The sequence below is a fragment of the Protomyctophum bolini genome (genome assembly GCF_963924005.1).
Source record: "Protomyctophum bolini genome assembly, chromosome: 6".
Lineage (NCBI taxonomy): Eukaryota > Metazoa > Chordata > Actinopteri > Myctophiformes > Myctophidae > Protomyctophum > Protomyctophum bolini.
Window position 1 is genome coordinate 13850464 of NC_137867.1, and position 19507 is coordinate 13869970.

At 40.7% G+C, this 19507-nt stretch overlaps 1 protein-coding gene and 1 long non-coding RNA gene across 3 annotated transcripts in view; both read right to left on the reverse strand.

The window, feature by feature from the left end:
- Positions 1-19507, reverse strand: part of adamts3 (ADAM metallopeptidase with thrombospondin type 1 motif, 3) — a 177578-nt gene that overhangs the window by 34493 nt on the left and 123578 nt on the right. For both annotated transcript variants that reach the window (XM_080766756.1, XM_080766755.1), the window contains exons 8-10: positions 14115-14220; positions 10181-10324; positions 9670-9802 (exon numbers count right to left, since the gene is read on the reverse strand). In XM_080766756.1, the coding sequence (XP_080622882.1) occupies positions 9670-9802; positions 10181-10324; positions 14115-14220 (383 nt within the window). The remainder of the gene's footprint in view (positions 1-9669; positions 9803-10180; positions 10325-14114; positions 14221-19507) is intronic.
- Positions 15474-18680, reverse strand: LOC308317619. Its single transcript, XR_013964276.1, has 4 exons — positions 18565-18680; positions 17956-18030; positions 17751-17851; positions 15474-17435 (listed from the first exon to the last, which is right to left on the reverse strand). It is a non-coding gene; the product is annotated as an uncharacterized lncRNA (long non-coding RNA).

Consider the following 19507-nt stretch of genomic DNA (forward strand, 5'->3'; position numbering starts at 1 on the left):
TGGTCCTGGGATCTCTTTGTCCTGAGGTTTCACGCTCTGGTCACCGCCCATTAGCGTGCTTCTGTGTTTGTAAACATGGCTATAGTATGGAGGAGCTTTTGGGTTATACTTTACAGGAAAATAAACAAAACCACGTAGCTACTCAAATACGCTTCCCAGCCTGGAGAATAGACTTCCACCATCACACAACAACAAGCTAACAGCTAGCTAGCCTAGTTAGCTAGCTGTCTGTGTGTCGTGTGTTACTAAACACATGTTTTCACTCCTAAAATGTATAAAACTAATGAAACGTTGCCCGTTAGTATTGCTTCATAGCCATGGAAGAGTGTTGCGCGTTGCTTCTTTTTTTTCTCCTCCACACGGAAAGAGCCAAAACCACTCGTCTTTTCTTTAAATCATAACGTCAAAATATGGCCGTTAGTACTGTTAATTCAACATCCGGTGAGGGGAGGATACGGATTGTGTATGGAAATCAGCGCATACAGTGGGTGGGCTTTAGACCGGATGTAAGCCTTGCACACTAAATAGAAACCAGGCATGTGAACGGATGTTTATTAAAAATAGCAAATCTACAAGCGCACAACGCATCATAGCCTGATGCGTCGGTTTTATTTATCTAAAATACTGGGTCAATTGTCTGACTTTGATTGCTTAAAGTATATAAAATGGTGTAGCCTACTGCAGCTATTTACAACACAATGTAAAAGCATTGGTCTAAAACTACATAGCCTATATCCATTGAAAACTCAGTTAGCCTACTAGTTACTTTTTAGATTGTATTATTACAAAACATACACTAAACAACTTAGTCCTACATTTCTTTACTTTAACTCAAGTAAAACAGTGTGTCCACTCAACTGTCATTGACAGGTAACCTAGTGGGGGAGTGGTTAGTGGGTGGGGGAGTTATTATGCAAGACATTAGGGGTGTGGACAAGCATCTATTGTCACACCCATTCCAGAGGTGCTAAAATCTGAAGAATCTTTGAAGGGAAATTTCTCCACTTTGCATCTGTATCTGTTATGTGTTTAAACAAGTTTTAAATGGTCATATCTCCTTCAATTATTGTCCAATTTCATTGAATGATACATCATATGAAAGCTTACATTCTGTACTTTAATAATCTGTAATAATCTGTAATCTGTAAAAATCGAGTTGAGGACCAAAGTGCTGGCCTGTGTCACATATATATTTTACACATACGGTAGATGTGTAAAATATACACTGTAAAAACCCAGGATGCCTGGGCTAACTAATGCTCACATTAGTACGTATTCAAATAACCATATGGACAGAATAAATTAGGCCCTTAAATTACCGGTAGGTCCAATTCCGCTCACTCACTGCCAGCATCGTGTCTAGAGATTACAACCCTTGTCCTGTTCTCAACAGCATCACAGCTACTATATTGATTGGCACTGTATTTACTACTCAGTTCACAATTGAATGCATGCTCGACATCAAGAAACCTAGCATCCCTATTCTGGGGAAAACATTCAGTGAAAATAGCCGAGCAGAGCCAGAGCAAGTGTGTCATTCATTCAGCAAGCCGTTCAGCACATCTTTGCACAATTATGTACAATCTTTTTACCAATGGAAAGGACTCCAGGGACAGTTTCTTTCTTTTGTTAAAGTTTGTGACGAAGATATACTGAAAAAGCTTAAAGCCCTGAAACCTTCCAAAGCAACATCATTCACACTAGACTTGAGTGATGCTGATGAAGCAAGAGATGCTGCTGAAGTCATCACTTCATTTGAATCATGAATTTAAATGGGGGAAAATGAAAATGGGTGAAAAAGGGAAGCACATTCTCATTTGCTTGTTCTGCCTTCAATCCAATCCACAGTGGGTTCTGTATCAAACGTAATAGAAAAGATAATTAAATAAATAAAATATGACCCGTCTATTATCAATTCCAACCTGGTTTCAGAAAATGTCATAGTATAGAGACTCCGCTCTATCTAACTTAACAGATCACGTTTGGCATAATACGAATTCCAATCTGGTTTCAGAAAATGTCAACCTATAATAGATACTCTCCTCTATCCGATATATTTCATTAGGAAAGAAATTGATATGGGCGTCCGGTTGGCGCAGGGTTATAGTACCTGTCCATCACCGCAGAGTCTAGGGGCTCCAATCCTCTGCCATTCTTACAGGCATGGGTGGCCCATGTCAGGGGGTTGAGTGAGAGGCTCTCTATGTCACCCAGCTGGGGGCTGCTCATGCCATGACATTATTCCGACAGAACATTATTTCTGATTATTGGTCCTACTGGCCCCATTATAATTGACCCTATCCCTAACCTAACCTCTCACAGGCCAGTAGGGTGACAATAGCATTCCCTCAAGGGGGCCATGTAGGTCATCTTCTTTCTGCTAATGGCGTGAAATCACATCAGCCTGTACGTGTTTGCAATCAGTTCCTTGTCACTGGCGGCTCAGCTCTCCTATAGTCTCTCATGATACATTAGAAGTAGAAAATGAATTACTTAGTATAGGCTAATTGAGTTTGAAGGTACTGTACTGCATTTCTGCTTAAAAATCCACTGTAAGAGAAAGAAACACGCTTGAAAGATTGGACGGGACACTTGCCCAATGTAATTTTGATTATACCTGTACATCTTGGTATAATACTTGAAAAAATGTCTCAGTGGAGGAGATGGTATTAAAATGTGGTGCATGGTTCACAGGATTTTGTGCCTTGCAGATTTGTGGAAAATTTCCCTGCACAAGTCTGCAGGGATTATGTGGAATGGAATAATTGTGTTGTGTTTTTGTTTTGAAGCCGCATAGCACCGTATGATTAGATGCCACCCATTTTGGGAAACCCTGCTACGATCAGAATGACCTGTTATTCCATTAACACGTTCGATCACCTTCTTTCTTTTTTTTTCTTTTTTTGTTGTGGCTTTCGCCTTTATTTTTTATTATTATTCTTGATATTTAGGCCTATAGATATTTCTTTTGAACATGTTTCCTTCATCCTCTTTGCAAGAGGGCCTGAAGATCATTGCCTTAGATGCAGAACAGTATCTCTCATGTTTACTTCAGAGCATTGGGGCCAGCCTCTGAGATGGAGTTGTTCTGAACACAGCCTTTGTTTTCCTTTTGTTTTGTTGGCACCCTGCCAGTCTCAAACACCTTCTCACACTCCAGAGAGGAAGGAGATAGCATCTGTTATATCTGGAACAATTCCCACAGAACTTGTGATATAAACCCAGCAGCACATACTGTATGAACAAAGAAAAATGGTGGAGTGGGACTTTAACATACTGTACTGTCCTGTTATTAACACTTACAATTTAGGCATTTAGCAGACGCTCTTGATCCAGAGCGACTTACATTTAAGCAAAAACTAAAGCATGGCATACATCACATATATAAAAAGTACTTCATGAATCATGTATAAACTAAGAACGTAACAGTGGAGTATCTATGTCAACTATACATACTATACTATATTATACAATATACATGTGTACTATAAAGTGCTATGACTACATAAAATGAAATTATAGTGCTGTCTACGTAACGAGCTATAAGTCTGTCTAAAATACTATCTAAGTCTACATAAAGTGCTATCTAAGGGGCTAGATTTCTCTTTCTACAGTACTTCAAACTACTGTATAATTCATCTAAACAGTATGTGTGTTAAACAGATTGTTAAACACTCAAGACATATTGATGGGGAACTGGTTGTGGATCATTGCATTGCTGTCACACCTTATCTCACTCTCATCCCTCACGACCTGCCCCCCCCCCCCCTCTCTCTCTCGCACGCACGCACGCACTCTCGCTCTCTCACTCTGTGCCCCCTGTCTGCCTCTGTGTGTGGGCATAGCTGTAGTATTGTACTTAAGTACCATTTTGAGGTATTTGTACTTCACTTTCCAATTTCCAATACTTTTACTTCTACTCCATTACATTTTAGAGGCAATATTGTACATTTACTCCACTGCAATTATTAGCTTCAGTTACTTTACTTTGTAGATTTTGATTATTAGTTATCACTTCAGCCCTATATACATTTCGTCCATTTGACAATAGCTACAAGCTACGATGTACTTTAAGTACATAGTGGTCCAGGCGTACAGTATGCCACATATAGGCTCTGGCCTGACGACGTTCATGACGACCTTTGCTGCATGTCTCTCTCCTTCTCTCTCTCCCTTTTCCCTGTCTGTCTTCACTGTAACTATCAATAATGGCACAAAAGCCAAAAACAAACCTTTCAAAAAAAGTACAAAATGTGAGTACCTTTTCCACTACTGCTCCTGTCCTCAGCTGCCTACACACCTGCACATGATCAGCTCTGCACTTAATTCAGCTCATAGCCTTGCTTCCACTCAGTCTGTAATGGCACATCAGTCACGTTCACGGCTGCCTAGATGATTATATTATTATTTTGTTCAGGCTCCTGTCAGCACACCTGCCTGGTTGTTCCACCGGGCTCGCTTGTTCATCTGCACGTGTGCCTGCCCTGCTCCCCCTCTAGCCGCGACCTATAGCCTACCCCTAATCCTTGCTCCTGCAATAAACTCATTGCAGGAGCAACGTGACTCATGTCTATAGTCTCTGTGTTCTGGACATTGGGGTCACCATTGTGACCATGTGAATACTAGTTGTGCGTCATGTCTACCGTCTTCCTTTTGCCTTCTCTCACACACATTCATCAGCTACACCTCTTTTCTTTCTATTGGGTACCGTATGAAAAGGCACAGAGGGAAATTGGGGTAAGGGACTGAATAAAGGATTCTGATGACATTTTCACGATGCATGCAAGCAGAGTAGACAGGCTATGTGTGGAGACAAATGGTAAATGGTAAATGGTGCATTTATATAGCGCCTTTATCCAAGGCGCTTTACATAGATTGTGCATTACATTCACCCATTCATACACCGATGGCAGCGGAAACCATGCAAGGTACCAACTAGCACATCGGGAGCAATTAGGGGTTCAGTGTCTTGCTCAAGGACACTTCGACAGTAACTCTGGGGGAGCCCGGGTTCGAACTGGCAACCTTGCGGTTCCCATCCAGGCACTCTACCCCTGAGCCACCGCCGCCCTCAAACATGCATCACAATGTTATAGTATTGTTCATTATTCCAAAGAAAATCCAATTTTGTTCATTCAACTGAATGTGTGAATGTGTCACTACTGGTCAGCGCAACATCGTCATCATGACCTTGCTCGGCATTTGGGAATACAACGGAGAATTCAACTCGCGGTTGCGATGTTTTTTTGTGGCTTTCGCCTTTATTTTATATTTTTTAGTGCTTACTGCTCATTCTGATGTTAATTGCTCTGCTAAATGCTGTGCAGCTTCTGCTTTGTGCTTTCACGGCTTTGCACTATAAAGTATTCTTTGTGCTCCCACGTCCCCACAGCATCCACCGTTGGGGTCCAGTCAGTCTTGCTATAATATCTACAGTACGTGCTTTTCGTCACGCCTACAAAGTTGTGACAGAGTCCTGATACCAAAATGTATACCAGGTATGCATATATGCTCATGGATATTCATGCTCAATAAATATTTAATTTCAAACAAAGAGTTGCCTTCCTGAACTGCATTTGATTGTTTCCTAGACCAAGATGATGTTCTGCTCTTGGCAGTTTAGTTTGAAGGGTCGTAGATTAGTTATGGCTGTGACAGGCAATGACAGGTTGACTGTGGGAGAAATCTTTTCTCTATTCTGCCATGACAGTGTTTTTTTTCCCCTTTCATGCATGTTTATCTCCATATTCTGTACAGTACAGTATGTGCATTTGTTTTATGTTTTGTCAGACATCATCAGTGCATGTTGATCTATGGTGTAGGCCTATGGAGCATGGTGTATCGGCTGGATCGGCTGTTCTGGACAACCTCCTATCTGACCAACTCCACGCCGGGATTCTCAACTCCCTTGGGTCGCCAGCGACATGTGCGCCGCGTTTGTAGTCGGTCGGGCGGTCGTACAGTTCTCGAGATACGTACCGACAGACGGACTTTATTACAGATTTATTGGATTTAGAGTAAGATACTGTGTATATATATATATATATATAATTCAGAGATCCATTGTGTATATCTAGTTATCTTTTTGTTTGATCAAATTTGTGTTATTCCTTCCTCTTTAATTTGAAAAGAAAAGAAAAGAAAGAAACATGTATTGTGTTATACGTATACATCACTGTTGTTTCCCTCTCCTGTAATGTCTTTGCTAACCCGGAGTTCTTAAAAAAAAAAAAAGGTTGGTCACAAAAAAAACATTGTGTTTTTCCCTGTAGCTCTCCTTTGTTTTCAACCTTACTGCTGTCACTGCTAACATATAACATCTGAATTACCCTCCAGGGATCAATAAATGATTCTATTTCATTTAATGGAAGTGTCTGAGGTGTTTCAAAGCCCAGAGAACAAGGCTCAGGAAGTGGGTTTTCCCTGAGGCTGTCAGGGACAAAAAGATAAATAAACAACTATAAAAAACAACAACATAAAAGTGTGTTCCTCGGAGCACAAGTCTCCACCAGGCAGGATGGCCAACCCAGGGCCTGCAGACTTTGAAAGGTGGTATATAGACAAATCTCACGCAAATCGAAGTATAGCTACAAAGCTTGTAGATCTGCTATTTACTACACAAATCGTCTATTATGGGTCCAAAAGCATACAGATTTATGAAAATGCTTGAGAACCACTGACTGGAATATACTAACCAGAAACATGAACATCTGGAATACACTAACCAGAATAATGAACATCTACTGTATCTAGAATGGTAAAAAGGACTAACCATTTGAACCCTCAGAACGTAAGTGTAGATCAGCTTTTTTTCCGACAAAGATGCTTGTGGTGTAGAAGACAAAAAGAGAGGACCAAGCACAGAGCCAACTAAGAATTGTTTTACTAGAGGGTTAGAATTCAAACCCATTACAAATCATTTAAAAGACACACTTCTGGGCCTGTTCTCTATATAACAGAAATAATAGACATATGCATTGTGTATTGCTGTGAGTCGTTGGGGGATATTTATTTTATTACATTATTGAATTTTTGCTTTTTTCTTCATATATTATGTATTGATCAATCCCTTTGTGGAAATGTCCACTTGTGAGGTGTATAACCCATTCTGGGCGGGAACCCCTTTTGGTGTTTTAAACATTATGTTGTAATTTATCTATTTAATAATAGCAGATCTACAAGCTCTCTCTGTAGGTCTGCTATATTTTTATGCTTACAGAGTATACCATGTATTGACTGTATAAAGTGACTAAATGTACCACAAAAAGGGCTGTCAGAGGAACTTTAGAAGATGACAGAAGCTTAATTGTTACTTTCTTTCTTTCACACTAACACTAATGATATACTAAGATCAAGAGAGATTGGGGGATAGAAGGATTTCTTTGGCTCAAGCCTAGTAATTATTGAGGGCGGAATTCATTACCATTTTGGTCTATGACAGTGACAACTATTGTTGTTCTATTCCTATAGACCTTAAAACTCATGAGGGGCGAAACACAATTAGCTCTGAAATCAAACCAATGTGTCATCAAACCAATGAAATCAAACCAGGTGTGCGGAACAGGGTTTCATAATGTAACCTGTCAAATGTATAGCAAAATATACCACACACAGTACGCGCGCGCGCGTGTGTGTGTGTGTGTGTGTGTGTGTGTGTGTGTGTGTGTGTGTGTGTGTGTGTGTGTGTGTGTGTGTGTGTGTGTGTGTGTGTGTGTGTGTGTGTGTGTGTGTGTGTGTGTGTGTGTGTGTGTGTACGTGTGCCGTGCATGTGGGAGGGAATAATTATAGAATGCCGTCCTAAAAAGAAAAGCTGGTCATCAAAAGCTGGTCATCAAGGGCAAATTTGCACTTTTGGAGGAACAGAACATTTAAAAAATATATATATTTGAAGCCCATCATCTGTAATCACAGAACAATTTCAGATAATTGGATCCTCAATCCTTTTGTTAAGCCCGTCACTGTCTGAGCAGGAGGCGCTTTCACTGGATGAGTTATTGAAAGTAAATTTCACTGGACCCGCCCCTCACAATGAATCAGTTCATTACACCACCAAGGGTAGTGTAATGCTGTGCTGAGAAAGTTTGTCCCCTTTGCATCGGCATACCTTTGTGAGTCCTGCATTTTGGCATTGACATTTGAAAAATAAAAATCACACTGAACTGAACTGAGTGTTGCAACTCCCCTCCCCCCTCCTGTCACTCTCTCTCTCATTAGCAGGCAACAGTGCAGCACTGTCACTCTCTCTGTTTCTGGCACAACAGCGCCCCTACTGGTACTAATAGTCATACTGGTGCTCATTAACCAACACATAGGCACATAGGTGAACACGGACATTGCTGTTCCTTGGAGTGGTTGCACCACTCAAAAATAAACAATGATCTTGTCTGAGAGTACAGTACAAGCGGATATTGGACTCTTCCTCGGCTCAATGTGGTGCTGATGAGGGGGTAAATACTCCACTGTAGAGTGGACTTCTAGTCTGCTCGTCATGTTTCAGGGCTGACTACTGGTGTGGTGTGAACTGTGAACTAGACACCATATTCTCAATCTCAACTCTCAATTCCTATACCAATAGATCAACTCCAAAGCAAAGCTAGCGGAAAAATGCTGTGCGTGTTTTGAGGTTTCAGATTGGTCTCAGATACAGAGGTTCCGGGGTTGCCAGATTCTGTGAGTGAAAGAAGCGACCAGGTCTATGAAAACATATAATAGACCTGGTCTAGTTATGCCCTATCAACGCATATTAAAGGACCACTTCACCACTTCATATAATAGGTAACTAATAATCATAAAAAATGGCACAATTTATTTCTACTCAGTCTGTCTCTCATATAGGAGGGCTGTGGGCAGTTCAGAAATCCGTCCACCAGTGACATCATCGATGGGGAATCCAAGCTAATAGAAACTGCAGGCTTTCTAGTCCTGAAAAGTTGCAATGCGAAAATGGAAGCCATCGTTTTCACAATAAAAAAAGAAGAAATAAAAAAACATGATCCAGGCAAATTGATCACGTATCAAATCCTATTATAAGATTTCACAACAAAAAAAATCTCTGCTTTCTGTTCCCAGACAGCATTTTGGTGAAAACATCCATCTGACAATACTATAGAACATATTTCTGATGAAAGTAGAAACTTTCTTTCAAAATTATATGCCTTTCCAGAAGTTAGATTTCCATAAATGTTTTAGTATGTTATTTAGCATAACCACACTGAATCCAGTGTGTAACAGAATCCATTGAAAAATCTCTTCTATCAATTATTTGTGGTTTCAACCATTTACGTACCTATCTAATATTGGATTCATTGCAAATAGACCTCTAGGGTGTGAGCCCAACAAAGTTTGCGATGGTTTTTGAAAACATTATGGCCATACGTAACACCATGTCAAAAATCGAAAACTTTTAGATTTTCATTAATTCTCTCCCAGCTATTTTTGAGATATTTGGTTTTTACTAGTAATACAAATATTCTGTGGGTCTTGAAATCTTAGTAAAAAACCACTGGCAGTGGCTGCAGACTGCAAACTCCAGCAATGATAAGCCTCAAGAAATCCCACATTTGCTTATTTTGCAAGGCTCCTATTACTGACACTGTAACTGTCAGCCTTTCCTTAGAACAGAGAGCCAACACTATGTTTGGTTTCGTTGAGGCCGGCAGCAATACTCACCGAGGTGCAGATCTTATAGCCCACTCCAAAGTCAAATCGACACTGTTCGTCCATGGAGTAGTTGATGCCAGGAAGTTCAGGGAGTTGAGGCCAGTCATGCTTGAACGGGTCGTCTAGCAGGCAATCATAGGAGCTTTGAGAGAAAAGACAGATAGGCTATAGACACGTGTGTAACCACCGGACTGTGACGTCTGACCTGAGGACGCTATGGGAGTTTCTCCCAGATATATGTGTGTATAAATAATAAATATGCCTGAATTTTGTGTGTATATCTTCAGAATATTCTCACGGAATAAACGCATTGTCATTTCCACCCATCTGTCGACTTGACAAAGCAGCTTGTAGAGGCACAATTATTTACCGGTACGAACGTCTTCGACAGATGAATTCACTGTATACAGTATACAGATGAATGGAAATTCTGACGATGATGCAAAAATATAATCGCGATTATCGCAAATAACGGTGAAACTGTGACAGGTCGAAATGTGAAGGGACGGAGCGGACTCACTTGATGTATCTCTTGAGCTCCTGCCCGCTGCACATTGACCAGTGGTAGCGATGGAAGGCAGCTTGGACCAGGGGGGCCATGACACTTCCCATAGCCGTCTCGTCCCCGCAGCGGTTCCCCTGTCCGTCATGCTCCATGCCCAACCTGTTCCCCAGAGGCAGAGACAAAAGGAAGCATCGTGTCAACATAAAATGTGAAAAAAATCTCTAACTCTAACTAAAAATCTAACTGCTTGGTATGTTTCCATTATAACCAGAGCCACTGAAGTATAGGAGATGTATGTCGTCCTATGATCCTACTGTAAATGCGCAAAATCTCTGTGTATACGTACTGTATGTGCGTGTGTGTCACCAGCCGAACCCTGTGACAGAAATCAGTGGGGAAAGATATATATTTATATATATTATAACCTTAAATTAGGGGGCAACACCCCTGCCCTCTTTAACTAAATTGGAGTGGATCCAATTTTGTCTGAGTTGCACCTAGTTGCAAGGTCTCCCCTTTTATTATCAACTCAACGGTTTTCACAACAAGAGAAGTAACGGGCCACCGGCCTTTACCGGGGATTTTGGTGATCTAATCAAGGGCACGGTGAAAGTTAGAAACCTTGGGGAACCACAGTCAATACCCACCGCTGAGCCACGTCAGTGGGGTCTGGCCATGCAATACGCCTTCGGAGTGTGTGTGTGTGTGTGTGTCTATTGAAGATTCTGACCTTCAAATGTACATCATTTCTGTTTTGATTGTATTGCTGTATTGTTGTATTGTTCTTTCTGCTTTGGCAATGTAAACGTATGTTTTCTCATGCCAATAAAGCCCTTTGAATTGAATTGAATTGTGTGTGTGTGTGTGTGTGTGTGTGTGTGTGTGTGTGTGTGTGTGTGTGTGTGTGTGTGTGTGTGTGTGTGTGTGTGTGTGTGTTTGTGTGTGTGTGTGTGTGTGTGTGTGTGTGTGTGTGTGTGTGTGTGTGAGTCACCAAGCTAATCTTCAAAAATATGTGAATGTCTTTCAAATACCCTGAAGAAGGCTGTGTTGGCTTTGAAAACTTTTTCAGAAGAGAGCCTTGGTTTATTTTTCCTTAGATGCAAGTTTTCAGTCCCCTACAAAAAGAACAAATTGAAATTCCGAGCAGCCAGACGCTTTCTTTTCACAGAAGGTTTTTCATATCATTCTGAAATCGAAAGGTTGACCTTTTGCTGTTATATAAACAAACTGTTATATGCAGGATCAATAGGCAGCTGAACCTCGGACGCCCAACATTGATATTTTTCATGGTTTTACAAAGAAAAGGCTTAAAGGGCCAATTCACCCCTTTTGCAACCAGATCTTATTTTAATGATGTTTGGGAGACAAAAAACACTTTCCTGGGGTTTGTATGTGGGTAATATGTGTTTTCTTTTTTAGATATTTCAGTATTTCAAAGTGTCCATGGGCTCCATGATGTCATGGACACTGGGCTCACTTATTCCCTGGACTACATCAAGGAAGCTTTGAGAAGGAAGAGAGGTGGTCATGTGACTGGGCTGCACCATGACACTTTCATGGACACTCGATGAGAGTCAATGAGAGCTCAGTCACCAGCTCATGAACAAACATGAAAAATGTATGAATGACTGATTCCTTTTGTAAAGTAATCACTTCTGGAAAATAACAGAAGACATGTAACACATTATTGTCTGCTGTGTTTTGTTCGATGTGTACACTGTGTACATTTATAGAGGTATGGTATCTAAAGAGCACAAAGTACCTTTCTGAACGTGCCAAGTATCGCAAGACTTCGGAGCCATAAACGATACCTGCTGCTGTTTAGATCCTTAGATAAAATGATATACTGTGCACTCTGTACATCGAAAAGTAAGTATGGAGCTGACCTATTCTGACATACCATATGTTGATCCTACCCATCCATCTTCAATGTCTCCATTGTTATGGCTGGCTCTGGGGCCATAACGAAGAAGGGGAAACCACACCGGAGGACAATCGAAAAATAAGTATTTTATTTCATACTTGTGGAAAGAAATAAGTGCTTAAATAATTGAACTTAGAACCAAATGAACAAAGGAACTCTCCTGCAGCCGCCACTGCAGCCTGTGGAGAATAGCAGATCTGTAGTGCTTTGAGAGCAGGTGTCTTAAATAGTGTTTGGGGAGGACACTGGCCAGGTGTCTCCCCTTCCACTCATCATCTCTGGCTCCGCCCTCCAACACTGCAATGGAACTGTTAAAGGCACAGCCACACATACACCAGAAACCCCACATAGTAGACTAAAGGCCCAGGGGGCCGTCACACCATTTTGACTGATCCCATTTAAACCCTAGACGGGCCTGCCCCAAAGTTATTAGTGCAGCCGCGCTCGGCAGCCCGTGAAAACTAGAGTTCTCAACAGACCCGAAAATTAAGGCCCGGCCCTATCTGGGCCCTCATCAAACCCTGTACACTCAAGACACTGCCCCGCTGCCTGCTACCCTTAGATATCCATATATGGAGCTGACCTGTTCTGACATTCCATATGTTGATCTGATCACATCAAACCCTGTACACTAAAGACACGCTCCATACATGGCGAGTACAGAAACCATTCCATATTATGTTGATCTGGCCAAAGCGCCAGCGTTCACCCAGCAGTCTGCTGTCACCTAGGCGTGTGCGTGTGCCGTGCACGCAGGCGTCTCACTGCTATTACTCTCACAAAATGCTGTCCAAATATCAAGCAAATCGGTACACATTATCTCTATACATAGTCAAGTGATCAAGACGGATCCGTCCTAAAATATGCTGGCCCACAATAACCTATCTGACCTAGCCTCCCAACACTTTCCTCACTCTATTCCACCAGAATAATTAGGAAGGCAAACACAATCATTGCAGACAACTCCCATCCTGCACATCACCTCTTCAATCTCCTCCCATCAGGCAGGAGATATAGAAGTATCAAGAGCTCAACATCTCGCTTCAGAGATAGCACTTACCCTGTAGCCATTAGACATCTGAACTTGTAGCAATATGCATATAGCACTTTAAAAAAACTGAATGTAATTTCCTATGCTGCTGGTTTTTGTATTGTAATGTATTGTCCTTCTTGTTTGTGTATCTATGGTTGTCTGTATATGTTGAGTATGAACCAAGACAAATTCCTATCAACTTGTTGACATGGCAAATAAATGATTGAATCTTGAATCTTGAGACCTGTGATCCGTGGAGCACTTCATTCTGAACGACAGCCGCCGTGGGCTGATGAATGAACCTGCAGATGCTCAAAACCAATTATCCAGAACTTCAGATGTCGGCGTCATTCCTTTGGGAAGCTCTGCTTTTCATCTTCCCTCAGAGGGATCCTTGCAGTCAGATGTCATTTCCGAGGACACCTGCTGTACAGTCTTTACACATGTAGGGTCCTCTATCATCAGGCACAGTGGCCGAAAGTGGTATTGCACTATGGGCCTGGCATGCATTGCGTTCACGTGCCGTGCTCCATTCTTGAACTCTATGTTTCATACGTGAACGTGTCGCAATGATATCAACGGCCCAGCGCATTCACGCATGGCCCATAAGCAATCCCAGAAAGCACTGTTTCCAACCCGGAAGAACGCCTCATGCGCTGGGTGAGCAACTCAATGCAAGTGGATGAGAGGAGAAATCCGGTGACGTCTCTATTATTTATAACTCTATGGCATTGGGGCCTATATGGCTGACTAGGCCATTCTACTTCGACATTACCGTAGCTCAAACTGTGGTTATCAAATGCTCAAGGCGTGTCTTCTTTAAACGGTCCCTGGTGTTACAATCACATACTAAAATCCCCAAGCTTTTTGTCCACTAAGCACATGGTATTGCACATCAAGAATATTAATGACACACACACACACACACACACACACACACACACACACACACACACACACACACACACACACACACACACACAGGAACCTACACATGTCCAGTCTCGTGGGCGACAACAAATGCTGAGGAGAAGCCATCTTCATGGTTGAGGGTGCAACTCCGCACTGGGTGGCACATGCCTGTTACTGGAGCATAACCTGGCAGCAGGAAGGAGAGGAGAAAGGGATTAGTTGACCATAGCAATGGTGGAAATGTGTTGAAGTGAGTTGAATTAGGACAGGGTGATATGACTTAAGCGTATTAAACTGGAGGATTTAGAAGATATCTTTTAAATGTTGAGGTCAGGCCTAAATGGGTTTACTCCGGTGTTAACTGCAGTCCACAGCTGAGTAGGATGGGGCAGGTCTACTCCAGGGGTTTCCAAACTGTGGTGCGTGCAACCCTAACCCCTTGTGGTGCACGGACGGACGCCTTCTAGAGAACGCCGTGACATGGAAAGGGTAATGGTCGGTGTTACGGTGTTATTATTTAGCACAAAATCCGGTAAACCACTGTTGTAAGATGTATAGAGCACGTGCGGGAGTATACAGCAGCTGCATGTCTCTCAGTGCAGTGACATTCTGTGATTATTTGCCTATTTCATATAAGAAAATGTCTAAATACAACAAGACTTAGTGCTGGGGGGTGCGTCAGCTAGGTCAGGAGGTGACAGGGGGGGTTTCACAAATTGGGAACATATTTGACCCGAGAATAGATACTGTATTAATGCAAGCCAGGAGCCATCCCTTACGAAAGAAAAATATATTGCAATATATTGGACAATATCATGCAATATATTAGGCAATATATTACCATATATGAGATTTTGCATTTATATTTTACAATATATCACAATATATGCATATACCATATATGTGTATATATTGATACATATATAGATATATATTGCAATCAAGACCAAAAAGGGCAATATATTTTTACATATAAGTTTGTCTTTATATGCTCCAATATATTGCAATATATGCATGTGCCATATATTGTGCCATGTATGATTATACATTGTACCATATATGGTTAGATATTGACTTTATATGATCCAATATATTGCAATATATGCATGTCATATATTGTGCCATGTATGATTATATATTGTATCATATATATGTTATATATTGTACCATATATGGATATATATATACTTTATATGCTCCAATATATTGCAATAAATGCATATGCCATATATTGTGCCATGTATGATTATATATTGTACCATATATGGTTATATTAAGTGTTTTCTTCTCAAATAAACAACCATAGCATATACATGGACCATGCATAGCATAGCTATATAGCCTAAAGAAAATACATTGAAGACAAAATAATCTGCATTACACAAACAAGTTTATTGAAACAAGCATTAAATGCCATAGACAATGAAAGGATAATTTAAGTCATGTGTCTGAGCAAATCGGCTTTCTTGTGACCCTTTTTCCCCTAACAAACATTAAATGCCATTGATAATGCAAGGATAATTTACATCATGTGTCTGAGCAAATTGGCTTATTTAATGTTAATTTGATATTTATTTTAGTTGTATTGGATGATGTACGATGATACGAGCACCCCTCACTTCACATAGGTGTGATTTTTTTCATGACAATTGAAATGTTCTTTGCTGTTATATTTTCAATCCTCCACACTGGATCTTGGAGGTATACATGCATAGAGGCTTGCATATTGTGGCAGATCATTTAGCATACATTTTCTTTTGAACAATGTCACATCAAATATCTGTTTCCTGCCCCGAAATTCCCTTTTCAGACCAACTACATTCTCAACATTAATCAGCGTACTATGTGATCTGTCATACGATCTTCCAATAGCAAAGCATTTTCTGTCACCATGTTGCACTACTACAATGTAATAGTATACAGTGATGATGTGTCCATTCTGCAACAGCACAGTGAAACTGTTCCTTTTCACTACTCTTGTGAACTCCTGAGAGTAATACAGCTCCCCGTTGACTAGAAGTCGTCTGAATATTTTCAGGACTGTATCCGTGGTGACTGAAAGTTGCTCTCTCATGACCAGTGTCTCTTCACTAGAAAGTTTTCGAGAATAATGTAAACCAAGGGTAACAAGTTGATCGCCTACTCTTTCAAACTGCTTCAGTCTTTTTCGTCCAGTTAAGTTATTAAATAGCTGGATGCATTCAGGAACAGCATTTCTCAGTGCATCATTCCTCAAAAGAGGCAATACTTGTCTATACGTGAATTGTTTCATTATCTGTATAGGAACACACTGAGTGCCATGAAACATTTTCAGTATTTCACCATTATACGATTCAAAAATATACCCAGAATGAGCCCACAAAGGTCCCCAATTCCTGACAGATTCAGGCAAATGAAGACATAAATGTACATTAAATGACACATGGGTCTTTCCATACAGTGTTTCAAATTGTTTGACAAAATCTACAACAAGTTTTTCACATCTTGTTACGTCCTCTGTTGTTATAATGTCCTTGCAAAGAATGAACATAAAGGTGACAAGGACTAACCAGTGGTTGTAAAATGCCTGGGGCAGAATTCCTTTTAGCACAAATATACTATAAAACAGTAACCAGTTCTGCCATTCACTAGCCTTCCAAAATCTCCTTTGCTGAAAAGATCGGGGCACTCTTGTTATATTGCAAGCTGTTCATCAAGTTCATTTACTCTATTGCCAATGTAATATGGCTTCTCATGATTCTCACTGTCCAGCCACATGCTTGCCATTTGTCGAACCACACCAAGATATACATTATGCATATGGTCAGGAGGCAGACCCGATATGATGTCAAAGTGTTGCATACAACACATTGTCCTTCACTATACTGGTCACCGATGTAGTACTCACAGTTTGGACAATATATGTGACATTGTAGGTGACATTCTACTGGCTTCAGCTCTTTTAAGAACAGATACTTTGAGGTTAACTGTGTGTTTTCTGGACAGTGAATATTGATCAAATCTAGGAGATCAGACAGAGCCATGCCTGTGAGGCTGTGTCTCAAAACAAATGAAAGTATAAGTAAAAAACTCTGAGCTTGGGTTAGTCTTGAACCAGTGTAAAGGGGGTCTTCATTTTCCAGAGGAAACTGTTCATGACTGACTTCTCCAAAATGTGATTCCTCATTTACTGACTGATCAGGGCTATCTTCAAATACAATTGAATCTTCTTCTTCACTTCCAATAATGGATCCAAGACTGTCATCAAAGTCATTAGTAATAAAGTTACTGGTATTTGGTGAAGCTTGACTGAAATTACTGAAATTGAAGTGAGGTTCACTCTCTGTGGAACATTCATCCTCAAACAAGAGCGGGGAAGTAGGACATCTGGGAATAGAATCTCCACAGTCATCATACGGGCTCTATATGGAGAAGAAAAAAAATCTGATTGGATATCTATCTCACACACACACACACACACACACACACACACACACACACACACACACCCACACACCAAGGTGTAAACTAAGATAACATACAGCCACAGCTAGTACAGTACATGGTCAATGTGATGTCTAATCTTTCTTACGTCTATGAGGACCATCAGTGAGGGATCAAACAGGTGAAAACAATCAGTGAGGATGAAATGGAATTGGGAAGTGTGGTGAAAGAAAGTGAACTAGGTGAGGAGAGGATGTGGAAAACTAACAATAGAAAACACACAGTTAACTTACATAGACTTCAGCTCCTCCTGATACACTTTGTTGTTGTCCACTGAGAGGAGTCCATGGCTCAGTATCATCATCAGTTACCTATTAGAAACAGAAACCGGCGACTGCCGACCACATAGATTAGATTGTTTACTAAAGTGCAACATGGCTAGTTCTTAAGATGATTAACATAAAATAGAACGTGAACTGTATTGTACACTATACTTACAACATCAGGAGTGACATAATGTACATCTTCAGGGCCATTGTCGGAGTCATAGAGAGAGGTATTGGCATTTAGGTTCTGTAAATAAGAATACAACATCTTGATTAACTTACTATAATTATACAGATTAAACACAGATTTTATCACATGTACTGTATCGGGTTTAGAGGTTTTTTCCCTTTCTGTTTTGACCAGGTTTTCCAAGCATTCAATACAGACACAGGCTGAAGCATTTGAAATGTGTGAGAGCCAAGTGTCTGTTTAAGAGGCTATAAGCCAGATACTTGCTGAAGTTTAAAGTATTGCTAAAGTATACATTGTTCAACTAAACACTTAATTTACATAGGCTACTCATTGTTGATAGATAGAGTGATATATACCATGTTCCCTTCATATGAGTTTTACCTGAAGCAAACAGGCACTAGACAGACTGTCTATAATGTTAGTTTAGTCTAAACTAACATTATAGACAGATAGTTTGGTTTAGACAGTGTTACAGCTGACAGCTCACGCAGGCAGCTGCATTCAATCAGGCTATTTAGTTACTTTACTTTACAACACTACGTAGATAGACAGTGCATTATCATGTGAATCAAGAAAACAAAGACTAACCTTCTTTTCCATAACAGTCGGGAGAATATATTTCCTTCTTCGGTCCATTTTCGATGTTTTCTCTACTTCTGCTGACTGCTCTAGTGCTCTGTATTGTTTTTGATTCAGAGACGCTGCCTTCCTTGAGACGCTAAGCATTCTGGTCGATGTAGTCCTACTGTATTTAGCAGTAAGCAGTGCTAATTACATTAGGACTACATCGACCAGAATGCTTAGTGCGCGACTTGCGCATGTGCTGAACCCTTTGCCCTTCAAGCCAGCCAATCATCGCACACGGATGTGTTTCGCGCATGCACATGAGCGAGAGTTGTTGTCTGACGTCAGAGTTTGGCGCGAGTTACACATTGAAGAGTGAGGAGACGGAGGAGACACACGGCTGCGGTAACTTTTAGCAAACAAACATTTTTAAATTGCACTAACACAAGAAAAGTATGACAGAAAGGTTTGCCCTTGTTAGCTGGGCGATGGGACCCGACAAGAACACAACCAGCGTCATTCCAACCAGCTGGATAGTTGATTTTGAGGTGATGCTGACAGGTGAGTTTGAAACTATATGACCAATGACAAAATGCTCTCATACACAGGAGCGAGATTTGTGAACTGTTGATAACAAAATAAGGTTATCCAATGGAATACAACCACGCTAAGGGCTACTATCTGTACACATGCACATGTAAACAGAGCTGCTACCTTTAAACACGTCTGAGTTTTTCTGTAACTACTATTAAAATAGTCATGAGAAAAAAAAGCTGCTATCTGTACCAAAATGGTTGCAAAAAAATTGCTATTTGTTTCAAAAAAGCTTTATACCCTATAAGATGTATAATGATGCAATGTGACATTGCTCTGGTTACACAATGCTGTACCCCCTCCAACTGTACGTATGTACTTTCCACATTTTCAACTGTATTTTTTTTATTGTACTTTGGCAATGTAAACATAT